The 17,377-nt window shown below is 51.9% G+C and overlaps 1 protein-coding gene across 1 annotated transcript in view; it reads left to right on the forward strand.

Moving 5' to 3' along the window:
- The window catches only part of LOC144933974 (neuropeptide S receptor-like), a 60,623-nt gene that overhangs the window by 36,907 nt on the left and 6,339 nt on the right, over window positions 1–17,377 (forward strand). The window contains exons 4-7 of the mRNA XM_078859369.1: window positions 6,001–6,094; window positions 11,239–11,443; window positions 12,734–12,834; window positions 13,606–13,698. Of these exons, the coding sequence (XP_078715495.1) occupies window positions 6,001–6,094; window positions 11,239–11,443; window positions 12,734–12,834; window positions 13,606–13,698 (493 nt within the window). The remainder of the gene's footprint in view (window positions 1–6,000; window positions 6,095–11,238; window positions 11,444–12,733; window positions 12,835–13,605; window positions 13,699–17,377) is intronic.

The following is a 17,377-nucleotide window of genomic DNA, read 5'->3' on the forward strand; positions in this document are numbered from 1 at the left end:
ATGGCTGGTTCGTCTGTAGAAGGCACGACAGGCGCGCTTGCAGAGTCAACAGGCAAGGGCAGAGGTGCGTCGGGTGCAACAGACACCGGCAAGGCAACATCAGGGGATGACGCATCCGTCCGCGGGGCCACGTAGGGCTTCATCCTAGACGTATGAACGTACCAGCGCCGCGATCCAAACCGAACTTGTGCGGATTGCGGGTTAGGGACTTCAATAAGCTTAACCGGCCCCTGCCATGGTTTGTGAAGCTTAGGGGAGGTCCCCGGCCGCACCTGCGGGCAGTGTAGCCATGCCATGTCCCCCACTCGCCAGGGGCATGTACCGGTCGAGCGCCGGGCGCAACGCTCGTTTCGCGCCTGAGTCTTGGCAGTAGCCAATCGGGCCCCCTCCCGTGCCTCGGCGACGCGTCGAACAGTGTCCTGAATGTATTCGGGGAGAGGTTTAACAGGACCCTTCGCCCCCGTACCCAGCTGTACTTCCACCGGCGGCACATTCTCGCGGCCGTACATTAGAAAAAATGGAGAATACCCTGTGGACGCATGAGGCGTCATCCGATACGCGGAGAGTACCCCAGGTATATGCAAGTCCCAATCAGCTTGTTTCTCGTCAACCGTGTGACATAGCATGGCCGACAGCGTCCGATTAAGCCGTTCCACCATGCCATCCGTCTGCGGGTGGTAAGGAGACGTACGAACCTTCTTGGTTCCCAGAGCAGTGCACACTTCCGCCAACAATTTGGAAGAAAAATGTCGCCCCTGATCCGTGAGTAGCCTCTCCCTTTGTCCAGCACATATCCAAATAGGAAGGCGTCCGTGATAGACGCCGCCGACTGGTCGGGTAAGGGCCAAGCCATCGGCCAACGGGAAAGATATTCCACCCCGACCAGCAAATATTTATTACCCCTAGTGGATGGCGGGAAGGGTCCCAAAATATCCAGCGCCACCAACTCGTTAATTCGAGACACCTGTATAGACTGCACAGGCGGCACATAAGGGTTTTTAGGCGGCTTCCGCCGGGCACACTCGGGACACGCCCGAATGTGTCCGACGACATCCGTCGTCATGCCGTGCCAGAAGTAGTCTCGCTGCAATGTTAACAAAGTCTTCTGCATCCCGAGATGTAATAAAGTGTCGCCGTGCAGAGTCCGAATCAATTCGTACCGTAACGACGACGGTACTACCAGACGCCAGCGGTCATGAAATCCCTCCCTCCACATGAGCAAACCATCCCGGAGAGCGGCCCCCGGCGTCCCACCGGACAGCAATCTCCCCGCTCCCTTCGCAGCCTGACTCCGTAAAGCCCCCAACGAGTCGTCAAGCAATTGTTCGCGAATCCATACCGAGCGCGGCAGGTTCAGAACCCCATCGGCCGGTCCTGGGCACATCGGAGCCCCAGGCACCTCAACAGCTGACACGACAGGCCGAGGGGGTAGCGTACACCTATTCGTACCCGACGCGCAAGCGCAAGGGGACCCCTGCGGTAATCTGGAGAGTGTGTCCGCATTCGCGTGACGTGACCCCTTTCTATATTGTATGTCGAAGGAAAATTCCTGCAGGGTCTCCAACCATCGTGCCAGTTGGCCAGATGGTTGGTCAACCCTCAGGGCATATTGCAGAGCCCCATGGTCCGTGCGCACAATAAACGAACGGCCGTAAAGATACGGCCAATATTGGCGGAGAAAATAGACAATAGCCAATAGTTCGCGGCGAGTAACGCAGTAGCGGGTTTCTGCCGGGGACAGTACACGGCTACCGTAGGCTACCACGCGTTCCACGCTGCCCTTGGACTGTGACAGAACGGCCCCGATCCCAGTGTCACTAGCGTCCGTATCCAGAATAAAAGGTCGATCAAAATCCGGATAGTCCAATGTTGGCGCCGTCGCCAACCGATCGCGTAGGCCCTCAAACGCCGCTTCCTCCGGCGGACCCCAACTGAACCTCCGACCCTTACCCGTAAGGAGGTGCAAGGGCCTAGCGATCATAGCAAAGTTCGGAACGAACCTGCGATAGTATGAGGCGAACCCCAGGAAGCGACGTACGTCCCCAACCGAGGCCGAGGTTAGCCAGTTGCGGACGCATGCCGTCTTCTCCGGGTCCGTGGCCACCCCGTCCGCACTGACTATGTGTCCCAAATAACGCATGGATCGTTGCAGTAGGTGACACTTTTTCGGTTTGAATTTTAAATTGGCGGAGCGCATCCTAGCAAAAACCGTCTCCAATCTCTGCAAATGTTCGTCAAATGTGCGGCTAAAGACGATGACATCGTCTAAATAAATCAAACATGTCTCCCACTGCAGACCCGTTAACACCAGCTCCATCAACCGCTGAAAGGTGGCAGGAGCCGCATTCAAGCCCATGGGAAGGCAATTAAACTGAAACAGTCCCTGCGGCGTACGGAAAGCCGTCTTTTCCCTCGAGGACTCGTCGAGGGGAAGCTGCCAGAATCCCGAAGAGAGATCCAGCGTTGAAAAAAACTTCGCCCCAGACAAGGCATCGAGGGAATCATCCATACGCAGCAGGGGGTACGCGTCTGCGACGGACACCTTGTTCAATTTTCGAAAATCGACACAAAATCGCAGTTTCCCATCCTTCTTCTTCACAAGGACTACCGGCGCGCCCCATGGACTGTTAGACGGGGATATTATGTCAGCGGCCAGCATGTCCTCCACTGCCCCGCGAACCTGATCCCGCTCCGTCGGGCTCAACCGATGAGAATTCAACCGAATCGGAGCGGCATCCCCCATATCAATGTGGTGGGAAAGCAGGGAGGTGCGTCCCAAGTCAAAATCATCCGAGCTGAACACGTCGGAATAACTTAGCAACAGCGCGCGAAGCGCGGACCGTTGTTCTCCGGTCAGGGATGAATTCTCCCCGTATAACTCGGCAACCCAACGGTCATCCTGCCCCGTAGGCCCCGAAACCCCCCTTACCATGTCCCGGCGGGCCCGGTTGTCATGGGCCGTGAACGCGGTCGTGGCGTGAGCCAAACCCGTTCCGGCCGGGACACTGACATTCTCCGCACTCCCATTTAGCACCTGTAAGAACGGGGGCTGGCCCGGCCGGACAATCGTTTGTGCCCCAACCAGCGCCGAGCCGCCCGTTATAGCTGTGGACGACGATAACACAACCCCCGCCGCTCCCTCAACGCCAGGTACTGGCTTCCGATATCTCAACGGGATAAGCATCTGTGAACCAGGTGGAATGTCAACAGATACTTCGGACAGCGCCTGCACCTGGCAAACAGGGGCAGGCCGGCCCCATGGCGACGGTAGGAACGAAATTTTCCGCCCCCCTGGTAATTCAATGCAATTTTGATCAACCCTTATTTGAATGGACATTTTTGCCAGGAAATCAGTCCCCAACAAACAGGGTACCGCGAGGGACCTAGAGATCAAAACGGTCCCTGAAGCCGACACCCCCCCAATCGATATGTTGGCGTCCACCTGGCCCACAATGCCCATACTTCCCCCGTTCGCCGCTATGCATGAATCATAAACCGCTCGCACTCTCCCTGGCGGAATGCCCAAAAGATGGAAAATGACATCCGAAATAATGGTCGCGGACGCACCGGAGTCCACCAAAATACGCACCTCAACCCCCTGAATAGAACCCGGTACCGTGGACGACCCCGTAGCGGCCGCAACTACCCTCCGTGCCAATCGGCGCCATTGCATCAGCGAGCGACACGGGTCAATCGGAGGCACCTCGTTGTTAACGACACACGGACCGCGCGGCGATGGTGATGCATGAGGTGACAGGCCTTGCCGGGTGTCTGATGCGCACCGACTTGCCTGTCCTGGCTGGTCTTTTCGCGCGGCGTCCGTGGTCGAGGCCTCCTGCTGGGGCGGCCCCGGGATGCGAGCCCAACAGTCCCTGGTGAAGTGGCCCTTACGGCCACAGCGGAAACACTCCACGTCGTTCCGACGCGCAGCACCCCCTCTGTCCCGAAGCTCCTGCGCCGGCGGGCCGGACCTCGGCCCCGTTCCCCCCCGAGCAGGCCACTGGGCGGAGGCGGCCGTCAACTCCTGCGGACCCTTGTCGTCAGGAACGTAGACCGCCTTCTTAGGATCCCACCCCGTAGCACCGCCTTCAACGATGGGGCCCCCCGTCCAAGCTGACACCTGCTTCCAGCGTCGGAGATTAAATTGAGCGTCCAAGCACTTAGCCGCAGCACGGGACGTCAATTTATCATGGCTGCACACCGGCATGGGGATCCCCAGGTCTCTAGACAATTCCAGCATCTTGCCCAACACAAGGGGCTCCAACAAATCTGGCTCCGTCTCGGGGTATGCTGCCATCGCCAGTTCCAGAACTGCGCCTCTGAAAGCCACCGGCGATTCATCAGGCGCCCGTTGGCACTGAACAAATCTACGATGGGCATCGTCCGGAGGCTCGTACGCATCTGCCATTTCCTCGAAGACACCCTGCAGCGTCTTCTTCTTGTCGGCCTTGATGGAGCGGAAGAACCGGACGGACTCGTCATCGAGAAGTGTTGGTAAGACTTCCACGGCCTCCGCGTCCGTCCATTTGGCGGAGCGTACGGCCGCTTAAAAACGGCAGGCGAATGCGCTCCAATCGCCGTCGATGGAGAATTCTTTGACCGTTGTTAAATGACGGCTGCGGGTTTTTGCTCCGCCGTCCTCCGCCGATGGTGACTCACGCGGCAGCGACAAGATGGCGTCACTCCGCAACGTGTGCAAGATGGCGGCTTCCCGCGTCGGAGGGCGCAAGATGGCGGCTTCCCGCCGTTCCTCCTCGGCCACGCCCAAGATGGCGTCTTCGTGCCGCGTGGTCGAGAGAGCTGATGGCGACGGCAAGGCCCCGGCCCGTTGTTCCCCGCCGGGCCTCCCCGAAGTCGTCGCCGGCATCACAAGGTCGCACAACTGCGCCAACACCGTCTTCAGCGCCTCCAGTTGCGCCACCACCTGTCGCCATCCGTCCTTAGCGTCCAGTCGCGCGGATGGGCCCACCGAGGCGGCCACGTCCTGCACGCCCGGACCCCCGCTCGTCCCCGCGCCGCTTTCCTCCTCCATCGTCGGTAGCGCCACCGCTGGAGGGAGGTCATCGTCAGAAGATGCTGCAGAAGACGGTGCAGGGACGGTCTTCCTCCTAAGCTGTTTTGACATGCCATTTCACTTCTGACACCAATGTAACAAAGGACTCTCTCTCAGATGTCGATCTCCGTTGTCCTTTATTGGGTTCGTAGAATCTCGTTACTACGGCGTCCTCGCTCAGGCCCGCGTCCCTCCCGACGATCTCTCCAAAGCCACTCGGCTGCTCCGATATGCAGTCTCCCTGCTGCTCCGATATGCAGTCTCCCTGCTGCTCCGTTAGGCAGTCTCCCTACTGCTCCACCTTGCAGCCACACCGCTGCTCCGCTCTCTAGCTTCACTGCTGCCCCGTACACAGCTAGCCTCCCACAGCCGCTAGCTCTCTGCGTCTGACACCGATGGCTGACGGTGTCGACGTCTCCCACCGCGTGGCGACCGCGCCACTCTCTCCGTCCTGCCCAGCGTGGCCTCCTCCTGTTTCACTCCGTCTCAACTCCCCTTTCCCCTTCCGGTTCTCCCCCTAAATCCTCTCTCCCACGTGACCCTAACTCCACCCACTCCCCACGTGACCCAGACTCCGCCCCCCCTCAATCCTTGCTCGCATTACATATGGACTGGTTTCTTTGATTCCACATTAACCAAAGCTACCGACTCATTAATTTCTCCATGATTATAATAATTCATTACATGTATGGTTTTTCCAAAAACTGCAAGGGATTGTTATGATGGGTTTATCTCATCATGATATATGTAATTACTGGGAAGGACCTACTCAGCAGATGATTGACCTGATTTAACACGTGGTATATATATGATTTTTTTTCACCCTAAATTACAGTAATTTATTCCAGTACTTGCAAACACTGGGATTGACTCATCCTTTGGCTGAATGGCTTTGCTTAACACATTACTGACATTTTCCCACAGTGACGGTTTTTCTTCTTTCTCAGGTGGTACTTTTGTACGCCTCCACGTACGTGTTGGTATCTTTGAGCATAGACCGTTACCTGGCCATCGTGCATCCCATGAAATTTTCAAAAACAGGTAACACTTCCACCACTGAAATACATTCATGTCGTGAGGGTGAAGTGGCGATTTAGTTCACTGTGCTATGAAGTTGGTAATCTCAGTTTTATTCTAAGTCATGGCTAAAATAATTGGATAGTGATATTTGAAGTGATATTGGGCACTGCTTCACCAACATGTACTGACCAACTAGGATTTGAACTCACAACCTTCTGATTGCAGATCTAGACAGATTATGTTTATTAACTTTTCACAACTTTTAAGTTGTCTTTTAGGTTTCATATCTGAAGATTTTTACATAAGAGATGAATATATTTAACTCGCCTTTTGCCCATCCAAGGACGGGTGTATTGCAGTAAATCTGAAACTTGCAAGCGAAAAGCAGACTGCGACGTGATATTCATTGCATCCATTTGTGTGCAATTTGTAAGGAAGCGATGACACAGACTTATTTCATTTAAAGGTTATAATCCCTTGTTCATCATGACGTCCTTTTAACTTCTATGTCTCAATAGCGTTACAGAGACCGCGTGACGTGAGGGTGTTGCCTTTTTAGTGAGAGTTATAAGTTGACGCTGAGGAGGGGGAAGGAGGCGCCTCGCCCCCTCATGTGGAGTGACGTCACCCGCTAATTATTATTAATGGCGGGGGGGGGTCCATTTAAGGGACGTCACGAATCGTCGTGGTTTTTGTTTTTATTTACTTTTTATTAATGAAAGAACCAGAATAAGTCTACATTTTCGACTGCCAATACACTCTCTCAGGTTAAGAACCTAGCTACAGTCTACATTCTAGACTGCCAGTGTGCTCACTCAGTTCAATAACCATTGCTATGGTCTACATCATAGACTACCAATACCCTCACCAGCTTATAAACGAGGCTACAGTCTACATTATAGACTGCCAGTACACTCGCCCAGCTTAATAACCATTGCTACAGTCTACATTACAGACTGCCAGTACACTCACCAAACTTAATAACTAGGCTCCAGTCAACATTATAGACTGCCAGGACACTCACTCCGATTAAGAACCAGGCTACAGTCTACATCAGCGGTTTTTGTTTTTTTATTATAAATATTTTATTTGCATTATTTTATTATTCTTTTTCTATCTACGTGACTTTACCGAAAGAACCAAAGAATAGGACGTCACCTATTCATGATTATTAATGAGGGGGGCTGTTCGATGTGGAGTGACGTCACCTTATGATTATTAATGAAGGGGAGGGGGGGTTCTCCATGTGGAGTGACGTCACCCGCTCATGATTATTAATGAGGGGAGGCCCATGTGGAGGATGTAACCTGTTCATGATTATTAATGAGGGGGGCTGGTCGACGTGGAGTGACGTCACGCGCAGGACACACATTCTTGGCTCACTATAGTAGTGTAGTGAGTCCAACTGAGTCGCAAACGTTGTCTTGGGAGCAACACTATTTATTACACCAACTCAACATAGCACAACCTACACTTGGGTGTTGAATGCCCATCTAGCCACGCTACGGCAGAACTAGACCCGGTTCGCTATCCCGGCCCGGACCACAAGCTGGGTCCCGAACCGTGTGGGTAGAGGCTTCTTTTACCTGACGTGGATCTTCATCACCAGCAACACGAAGAACCCCGAGCCCCTCACAGGGCCCCCGTTATATCGGCCTGGGCTGGGGCTGGCTCTGCCCCTCGCCCCGCTCACCTTCTAGATCTCTCGAGCTCTAACCCGAAGGCTCCCGAGAGCTCTTTTATACCACGTGACCGTCCAGCGGCCCCCGTCCACCGGTGGCCCCCCTCCAATATCATCCAGTCACGTGTCGACAGGTCAACCAGCGTATCATGCCCCAACGTAACCCTGGCTGGCTAACACTCCCTCTCGCTCCCTCACCGGGAGCCCACACCGCACACTGTACGTGGTGCCTCCGCGCTGACCAGCGCTCACCCAAGCCCCGCTAGGGCTGGTACTACGCCCAGTAAGCGGACTACACATAATGCCAACACATTATCCGCCGTGGTTTCGTAAGCCGGGCACCACACAGTGACATTCACAGTCACTTCAGTAGCATCTATTTGGTAATTTTTTACATACTAAGGGCAACATGCATAATTTTTCCCACTTGGCTGTGACATTTAGTAATTTTTTTTACAGTCACATGGAGACTGCATATGCACCCATACAAGTAAAATGTTAACTGTCATACACACCCATTGGAATGGTTGACTTTTGGAATATTACTCAGGTGGATTAGTAGAAAAAATGTAAATTATCTGCAATCCTTAAACGATGCTTCTTCTCCGAGACTTCATATTTATAATCTTTAAACTGTTCCCAATAATACACGGGTATATTTCAGAGAATAGATTAGCATTGCTAGTACATCATAAAATATACATTGTATAGACATTTTAACATTCAAAGGTAATGGATGTTTATTTGGGCAACTGAGATAGTAAGCGAGGCAATATTGTACGTTATATATAGACTATGTATCTGACCAATTAGTATTGTGGTAGTACGTTAAAATGTCAGTTAAAAGGTTGAGCGTTGATATTAATACTGAGGACTGACTCAGACCAGCATCCCTCCAGGGATAATCAAATGAGACCTTAAACGCCTAAAGCCATCTTGTACGATCCTGCTAAAATAGATCATGGTGCTTAAGTGTCAACCCTGCAACACCTGAGGGATCTGACAGAAATAAGAAAGCGATTGTGACAAGTTGTGTACATTGGCCTAGAAATCCACCTGATGTTGCTTTCCCTTGCACATTATAATGTATGCGACATGTTCAAGGGCATGCTTGACATAATTCTGGTGCACAGTGACAAATGTGAAATAAAAAAAGAAATTGATTTGAACATATTTTTAAATCTCTCACAGTGATTGCTACTGCCTTTCAGTGCCGGATTATCCTAGTACCAAAAGTAGCAAATGCTACGGGCCCCGCACTTTCAAGGGCCCCACGCTAAATGCTTTCAAGCTATCAATTCCGGTTCAGTGATTCTGCACTTGATATATTACTGATATATTACTATAGTATTATACTGCCTTCAACCTTTAGCGAGTTGTCGTATTATCTGGCTGAATAGCAAATCAAAATGTACAATTACTTTACTATGCAAGTAAAAAATGTGTGTTTTAATATTTAGGTTTATTTATTTATTTAGGGGCCCTTTATAACATATGCTACAGGCACTAGCTTAATCCGCCACTGCTGCCTTTGATTTCATTTAATCATAAAACAGGTGAGCCAGAGGGTGATAATTGTTTTTTACTTATTTACTTGTGATTTCACAAGTACACGTTTCCTTAATTTCTCATCAACCCAGCATATAAAAGTATTTTAAAATGACATTTTATCAATCATATGATGAAGTAAAACATTTCAGTCATTAATAAATAAAAAATACAATTCGGATGTTATTTGTACTTATTTTTACACACCAAAAAAATCCTGAAAATACATTGGTGGGGAAAATATATCATCATAGTTACTTCAACAGTTTTTGAAGTGATGCTGTATTTAGGATTCAAGTTTTTAAATATCAGTGTCAATATGTTATAATACATTTTTGTGCTAACGCATTACTCCTCTCACCAAATTTGGACATATCAAAGTCGCAGTAATTTTATGCTTGAGCATTGGACTTTAGTTACACCATTAGTGTTGCTTTGTCATTAGTGAAAAAGCTACATTCTGGTAGGGCTAGGAACAGTTTGTCTATAGGGGTGGGGAACCTTCTTTCTGTCAAGGGCCATTTGGACATTTATAACATCATTCGCGGGCCATGCAAAATTTTATTTATGTTGCTATGAAAAAAACTCCTAGATTTATTGAATTTCGAATCGTGCCTTGGCAGGGTCAGAGGTAATGATTTTGCGGGCCTTATATGGCCCGCGGGCTGGACGTTCCCCTCCAAACTATAGGAAAACAACTGACGATTTCCAACAATAAAGAACTTAGTTTACAAATTTGGAAATAATGAGCTAATTTAACTCAGATTTCAACCCCGAGGCGTCTGATTTTGAGCAAGATGTACCAGAAGAGATAATGGCGGATCGGCAAGATTGGTGATGGAGAAAACCTGCCCAAAAGGAAAACTACTGCAGGGAGCGGTTTAAGAGATCAGCTCATGTGCATAAATGCATCCCAATGTTGTATCGGTAATGGATAATATTGTGGGGGCTGACGCCCACCTCCCCCCTCCCCGCGGGAGCTTCTTGCCGGGCCACCGCCGATCGGGTGACCAGCCCCCCCCCGCGCCAGCACCTTCTTGGAGATGTCTCACGGCTGATTCACCACCGCCCTGGGATTATTACGCGTGCGCCCCTATGGGCACTCTTCACTCCACAACACGCACGTCCGCACTCGCGGCGTTCCACCTGCCTGCGCTGATTGCGCAATATACGTGTGGATGCTGAGGGCGGCTGGGATTCTCGATGGTCGCATGAGAACTCTGCTTCAAATTCGCTCTCTCCCTCCCCTCTTATCCTCTCAGAGCCCATTAATCCCCGGGTGACATGATGTCATCCTGCGCGGCCAATCGAGTGCTTTACCTTCCGAGTTTTAAACGCTATAGCCGTTATGGGGGAGCATCACGTCATCCTCCCCCCCTCTTCCCCCCCACCCCATTGTTTGCACTGTCCGTAGAGTGTTTGCCTTCGAGGCCCCACCTCCTGTGTTTTGTATGCTTCATCGCGGCCAGCCTGTAAAGCTCTATGCGCCCCTACGACTTTTTAAGTTGATTTTAGGGGGGCCGCCATGTAATCTGGCCTGGGGGGGGGGGGGGGGGGTCGGCCAATCTCCTGGCAACGGGAAACCGGGGGACATCCCTGCTAGGGGCCCTTCGGATGAAAACCCGTGGTGCCAGGCACCCCCCCCCATCGAGACCCTACGTGGGTGCGTGTGTGTGTTTAGTGGGGGTGTGCGTGCGTTCATGTGGATGGCGGCGTTGGTGGAGTTGCAACGCGGCCGTGGAATCACAATATCAATCGCTTGGTTCACACACAGTTGTAGCACACCCAATGCCATCCCAATGATTCCCCAAACAAATTGTGATTGGCAGCAGTATTTTACGAACAGCCGTCATTTTCATGATAGCACTACCCAAATATCACCATGCGACGTGACTGAATTAAGTTTTAAGTGCACATTTACTTTTGTGGCGTGCAGACAGCCGCTCTCGTCAGCTGATAGCGGCTTCCTGGTGCCTCTCTTTGCTATTTGCGTCGCCGACGATCGCCCTGTACACACTGAAGCTGCTGCCTAACGGAGAGCAGCAGTGCTGGATCGTGTGGGCAGAGAAGAAGATATTCTGGACGAGCTACATTACCACAGTGGCCTGCTTGGTGTTCTTCATTCCGCTCACTGTCATCTGGTGAGCCACATGCATTCACATTGTACAAACGGTTAAATGGACCTCTTAAAAAAAAAAGACTTGTATTTATATTTTCCACAAATAAACAACACGTAATCCTTCGACCAGAACACTCTCTGCGCTCTAATTAAGCGGAGCAACGTAGGATACTGCCTAAAGCTATGCTAATGTTGTGTAGTAATTCCAGATGCATTTATTAATGTAACATGAGGATGCACCCGGGGGGTAACTGGGCGATGGTGATAGGCTCTGCCGGCCTCAGTCCGCAGCGAATGGGACGTCGAGCCAGGGGCGTAGCCCTGTGGCTGCATAGCAACATCTGGAAGGTTCCAAGGGTGAGGCTGAGGATTGGCTGCGTGGTATCACGTGGGCCAGGTGTTATAAGGGGTGGAGAGAGACAGCTCTAGGTCAGTGTGGAGAGGGGTTGAAGAGAGACACCACGTCTGTGTCTCCGGCACTCCAGTGGCCACGTGGCAGGCCGGAGGCTGTCTCCCACACGCCGTCAGCCAGTGGCGTGAGGGAGCGAGGAAGCGAGCGAACGCCACGCTTAAGGAACGGGAGTAACGGGAAAAAGGAACCCGGCGTGTGAGGGAGCCGTGTAAACGAAGAACGAATAAAGAAAAGACAACAGACATGATATTGTCCGGAGGGGGTTTATTACATTAAGACTGGACACTATCCAGTGATTATAATACAGTAACTACATCTATGTACGTGTTGTACGGAATTGGGTAAACCCTTTCTCTCCTTCAATTTTGTATTTATTTTATAAAAACAAATTATTCAAGCCCATGAGAATCAGTCTGTTTTTCGGTTTAAGAATCAGCCTTCCATCCTCTGCTTCACGGTGATGGTGACTCAGATTACAGTTCGGTACCTGTAGTAGAGTATATTTTAAGTGTTGTTTCAGGAGAAATGTTATAATCCGCGGTGACATGGGGGGTGACCTACTCACGGATCCGGTAATTCACGGCAGACCACAAAATATTCGTCCTTACGGATGTAAGGACGAATTAGCCACAGGATTCTGTTATTCTCCGTGGGAAAAATGCGAATTACAGGATACGCATGGCACCTGACTGTCAACTCCTGTAATCCTGAAGCCCAAATGGAGCAAATCCGGCCAATGGATCCATTTTAAATGATTTTTGCATTCTTGAGATTTACAATCCAAGTGAAAAAAAAGAAAAAAATATTGATTACTGAACAAGTCACGTCACGTAACGTAAACAAAACAAAGTATATATGTCAGTGTTATTTTCATTTACCGTGCTCCGTGTGTTTGCGAAGTGTCGTGAATTTTTTCATAGTACGTACCATCTGGAGAAAAAGCAGCAATGCAGCAAATGTTTTGAAATGTCGACCCGTGGCAACCACTGGCAGCAATGATGGTACGTACCTCAATTTATGGCCACACAAGCTCTAGCGAAGGGATGTACAGTACTTTAGGCAGGGCTATAGTAGTTGCCATCGATTACATTAAATTGCATATGTTGTGCACATTCCAATTAGTCTTCATTTTTTCATCATCATAAGCCATGATCAATCTACCCTGGATGAAGGCTTCCCCCAAACTGGCATGTCTCCCAATCCAATTATGTAATAAAGACAAATATCTCCCGTATAGCCTTCAACATACTGTTGGGGCAAGTGCTGTTAGCGAGCACCTATGAAGGCCGAAACGGTACACGAGGGGATGGGTGGCCAGCACCATGCCTGACTGCCTTTGTCTCCCTAGTAGCGATTTCTATACACCGCACTAGGTAGTCATTTAAGGTCTAATCGACCTTGGGGAAGCCCAATACCGGTTCAGATAATTCTCACTAGTGTTGGCCGTGAGTGGGAATCAAATTCGTGTGTGTCACCAGATTCGTAGTGCAGCGCGCTAACCGCCAAACCACCGCTCCCAAGCACCTACACACAAACTGAATTAATTGCTCCATCTGCCTGTTAGACGTCCTCTTGGATGCATTCCATTCCTTCGCTGCCACTCTGCCACTATTCTGGACCATCGGCCATCATACGCTTGGGAGCATTTTCTAATGTACCCACTATCTTAGATCCTGATTGAATTGTTTAATGAAGTTGAGCACTGCCCCATACATGAATAGACATTAGATATGGCTTTTTTTTTTATTAACCCTTTCGTAATTTTCTCACAGGTTACGATGGTGTTCAGGCTGATATGTTGCCTATAGAAACATACAGGAAGGCAAAAAAGAAGACCATTAAATACAGCCTAGCTGTCATATTTGGTAAGCATGTTCACAACATATTATACATGCTCTTTTGTTCATAGGACTGAGATTTCACTTAATTTGTGCACCACAAATATATCCGCAATGTTACCAAGAACAATAATACCAGCTTAGCAACCGCAAAACGGTCTCCCCAGTGATGATGTTTACACACCAGGTACTTCTGTTGGCCGTAAGCAAGAATTAACTTGGGTCGCTGCTTTCGTAGCACAGCGCGCTAACTGCTACACTACTGCTCACTCCTATTGTGTATGCCCACACACTAATACCTGCCAATCGCCACTAAGTGACAGTAACATCACCACGGCGCCTGTGCCAGGCCAGGTGCACTTTGAGGCCACGTGAAGTGTCGAAGGCTTGCTGCTGACAGGTGGTTTTGGGACGGACCCAGGTGCCATGGGTTGACTGACTGAGATGACCTGTAGATGCACCAGCTGTACCCCCTACCTGTGCCAACTTGCTGCATTTTAGCCACCCGGCACGCCACTCGTTGTTGTGAGCATCATTCCTCCGCCCTTGGTTGTTTCTGGAGGGCAACTGCCTCCAACTGCCCAGTAGCAGCGTCCTTCACGAGCCTCCTCCAGAGAGGCCAATCTTGACACCGGTGGTAGCAGTGGTCGGGAAGTCCACTCAGCTCCACATCCTCCTGTACCGCATCAGCTCCGTCTCTTCTCCAGCCCGTGTTGTGCCTGTTTAGCCCCCTCGGTCCTGCCAAACAGAAGCTGTTTGGGTATGTGGTGGCTGGGCATGCGGGCGACATGACCCAGCCAACGCAGCATTGCCTGCCGGAGGAGCTCACTGATGAGAATGTGTCCAGATCTTTCAATGACATGTGAGCTCCCCACACAAGCCAGCCTGATTAAACCCGGGATGGATCGTAGGCAGGACAGCCTGAATGTTTCTAACTGATGTCCAATTGGAGGAGGGGTCCATGTTTCACAAGCATAGAGAAGTGAGGGCGTGACTTTGGCCAAGAAGACCCGAAACTTCGTGCGGAGCGACAGACCACGTAGCTTCCACACAGCGTTGTGCAACCGCTCCCCACACACACATGCGTGTGCAACAACAACAACCGCCATTCGCCACTAAGTGGTGGTGACGTCACCACGGCGCTTGTGCCAGGCTATGTGCACATGTAAAGTGTCAAATGCCCACAGTCAGGAGGTCACGGGGCAGACCCAGGTGCCATGGGTCGACTGACTGAGATGACTGGCCGATGCACCACCTGTGCCCCCTACTGTACCAACTTGCTGTGTTTTATCCACCCGGTGCTCCGCTCATTGTTGTGAGCGTCGCTCCTTTGCCCTCCGTTGTTGCTGGAGGGCGACTGCCTCCAACTGGCCAGCAGCAGCGTCCTTCACGAGCCTCCTCCACAGAGGCAAATCTTGACACCGCTGGCACCAGTGGTCGGGAAGTCCACTTAGCTCCACATCCTCTTGTGCCACATCACTCCATCTCTTCCCTAGCCCTTGCCGCGCCCATTTAGCCCCCTCTATCTGGTCAAACAAAAGCTGATCAGGCATGCAGTGGCTGGGCATGCAGGCTATATGACCCACGCGTGTGTGTATGTGGGGCCCCACGTCCGCCATGCCGCCCTCACTGGGTAGATGGGGCGCGACATCTGCCCATTCTGCTTCTTACTCCACCACGTCAGTCGACTCCCGCCGGGCCCCTGCCGACTGAGTGTGTGAGGACCGACGTCTGCCCCACCGCCCTCGATGGGCATGGGGGGCGCTACGTTCGCCCCCTCCACTCCCTCCTTTACCACATCGCTCAGCTCCCACCGGGCCCTTGCCAATCGGGTGGTCGGTCCTCCCGCGCTAGCGCCATCTCGGAGAGACATGGCTAAAGTGCTGGCTCACCGCTGCACGAGGTTACTCCGCACACGCCCACCTACACCACCACTAATGCGAAGGCGGCTGCGCGAACACGCGTGCCCCTGCTGGCTCTGTGCTCACTTTTATTCTCGGCGCAAACCACAATCCTTTAAAGTAAGCCACCCAGTCAGCACTACCCAGAGGGAGTATCTCGCGAGAAAAGCCTAGCCTACTACTGCCTACACACCCAGGCACTCAAGCATCCTACCACGTAATTCGTAACTGTACGCACGGCATCACATGGACGCTGTGAGCGCCTGGAGAAGGCAGGACAGCAGGGGGTCTTGACGGCAGAGATGTTGAAGATGAATTCCTTGAATGGCCCCTGGGCTCCCCTTTTTACCCCCCTGACTTCAAAAGCCCGGGGTCGCATCGTACCGCGCGGCCAATCGTGCGCCGACCTGTAGTTTCTGCTCAGGTTTTTGCCCTTACATGGATCGTCGCACCCGGGGTTCCCGCGATCCATTGTCGGCCCTTCCGCACTCAAGAATCCAGTACTCACCCTCGTTAATCCAGATTAACACCCGACTGGCAAATACACACCCTACGGGTGTATATTTGGTGTGGGGGTCAGCGGGGGGTCGTGGCCCCTGCGGTCCCCTCTGCTCATCATCTGCTTTTCTCACTTTTTCCACCCCGGCATGAATGACTCATTGCGGCTAGACCGCTAACCTTTTTGCGCCCATACACAATTAAGCCAATCCAGGGGCACCGCGATGTAAATTGTCCTGCAAGGGTCGGCCAATCCCCTAGCACCGGGAAACCGTGGGACTTTCCTCATAGGTACCCTTTGGATTTAAACCTGTTGTGCCAAGCAATCCTATGCCAGGACGCTACGTGTGTGTACTGCGTGTGTGTACTCAGTGTGGGGGACAGGGGGAGTCGCAGCGCTTGCAGAGTGGCTTCGAAGCCTTGGCACCCCATGTATATGTAATGTAGTAACTCGGCGGGAGACGACTTCACGGGTAACACACTCTTTATTTTATCAAACTCGTTCACAGGTGACTAACACCTACTTTGTATCTCGGGTGACAAACACCCACTTAGTATCTCGGGTGACAAACACCCACTTAGTATCTCGGGTGACAAACACCCACTTAGCTACTTGGCGACTAACGCCCACTGAGCTACTCGGATGACCAACATCCACTTAGTATCTCGGGTGACAAACACCCACTTAGCTACTCGGCGACTAACGCCACTGAGCTACTCGGGACACTCCCTGCCCGGGGTATCCGTCTCGACTGTGGGTCCCCAGCCCGACCCACGGGGGCGTTGGACGCCGGGTCCCACAGCCTCGCCTCCGAGCCACACAGGGCCCCGGTCCCCACAAGGACGGCGGGACTAGGGGTCTCGGGGCACTAGGTCTTCAGCTCCGTCTTCGGGTCTTCAACTGGGTAACTCTCCCCGAGTGCTCTCGCGCGTCCCCCTTTATACCCCACCTGCGGACGTCGCTGCGAGCACCCACTTATTCGACCAATCGCTGGGCGCTGGCTACGATCCTGTTTTCCCACATCTCATCGTGCCTCACCACCCACGCCGCGCCGCCCCGTCATCTGTCACTCCCGGCGCGCGCGTCCACACCACGCCCACAACGCGTGCCCAACCCCGCACCCCGCGCCGCCCCGTGATCCATCACTGTCACAGTCGGCGCACGTCAACACCACCACTACATATACACACGCACAAACTCCTGGCACAAGGCTGACTTGTTACATCTCACGGAGGATCGCTCCGCCAAACAAAATAGTTACGTGGTTCAGTTTGCAAGTGCGAGTTTGCATTTTAAGTCAGTGTTA

This window comes from Lampetra fluviatilis, chromosome 1 (assembly GCF_964198595.1).
Source record: "Lampetra fluviatilis chromosome 1, kcLamFluv1.1, whole genome shotgun sequence".
In the NCBI taxonomy this organism is placed as follows: Eukaryota; Metazoa; Chordata; class Hyperoartia; order Petromyzontiformes; family Petromyzontidae; genus Lampetra; species Lampetra fluviatilis.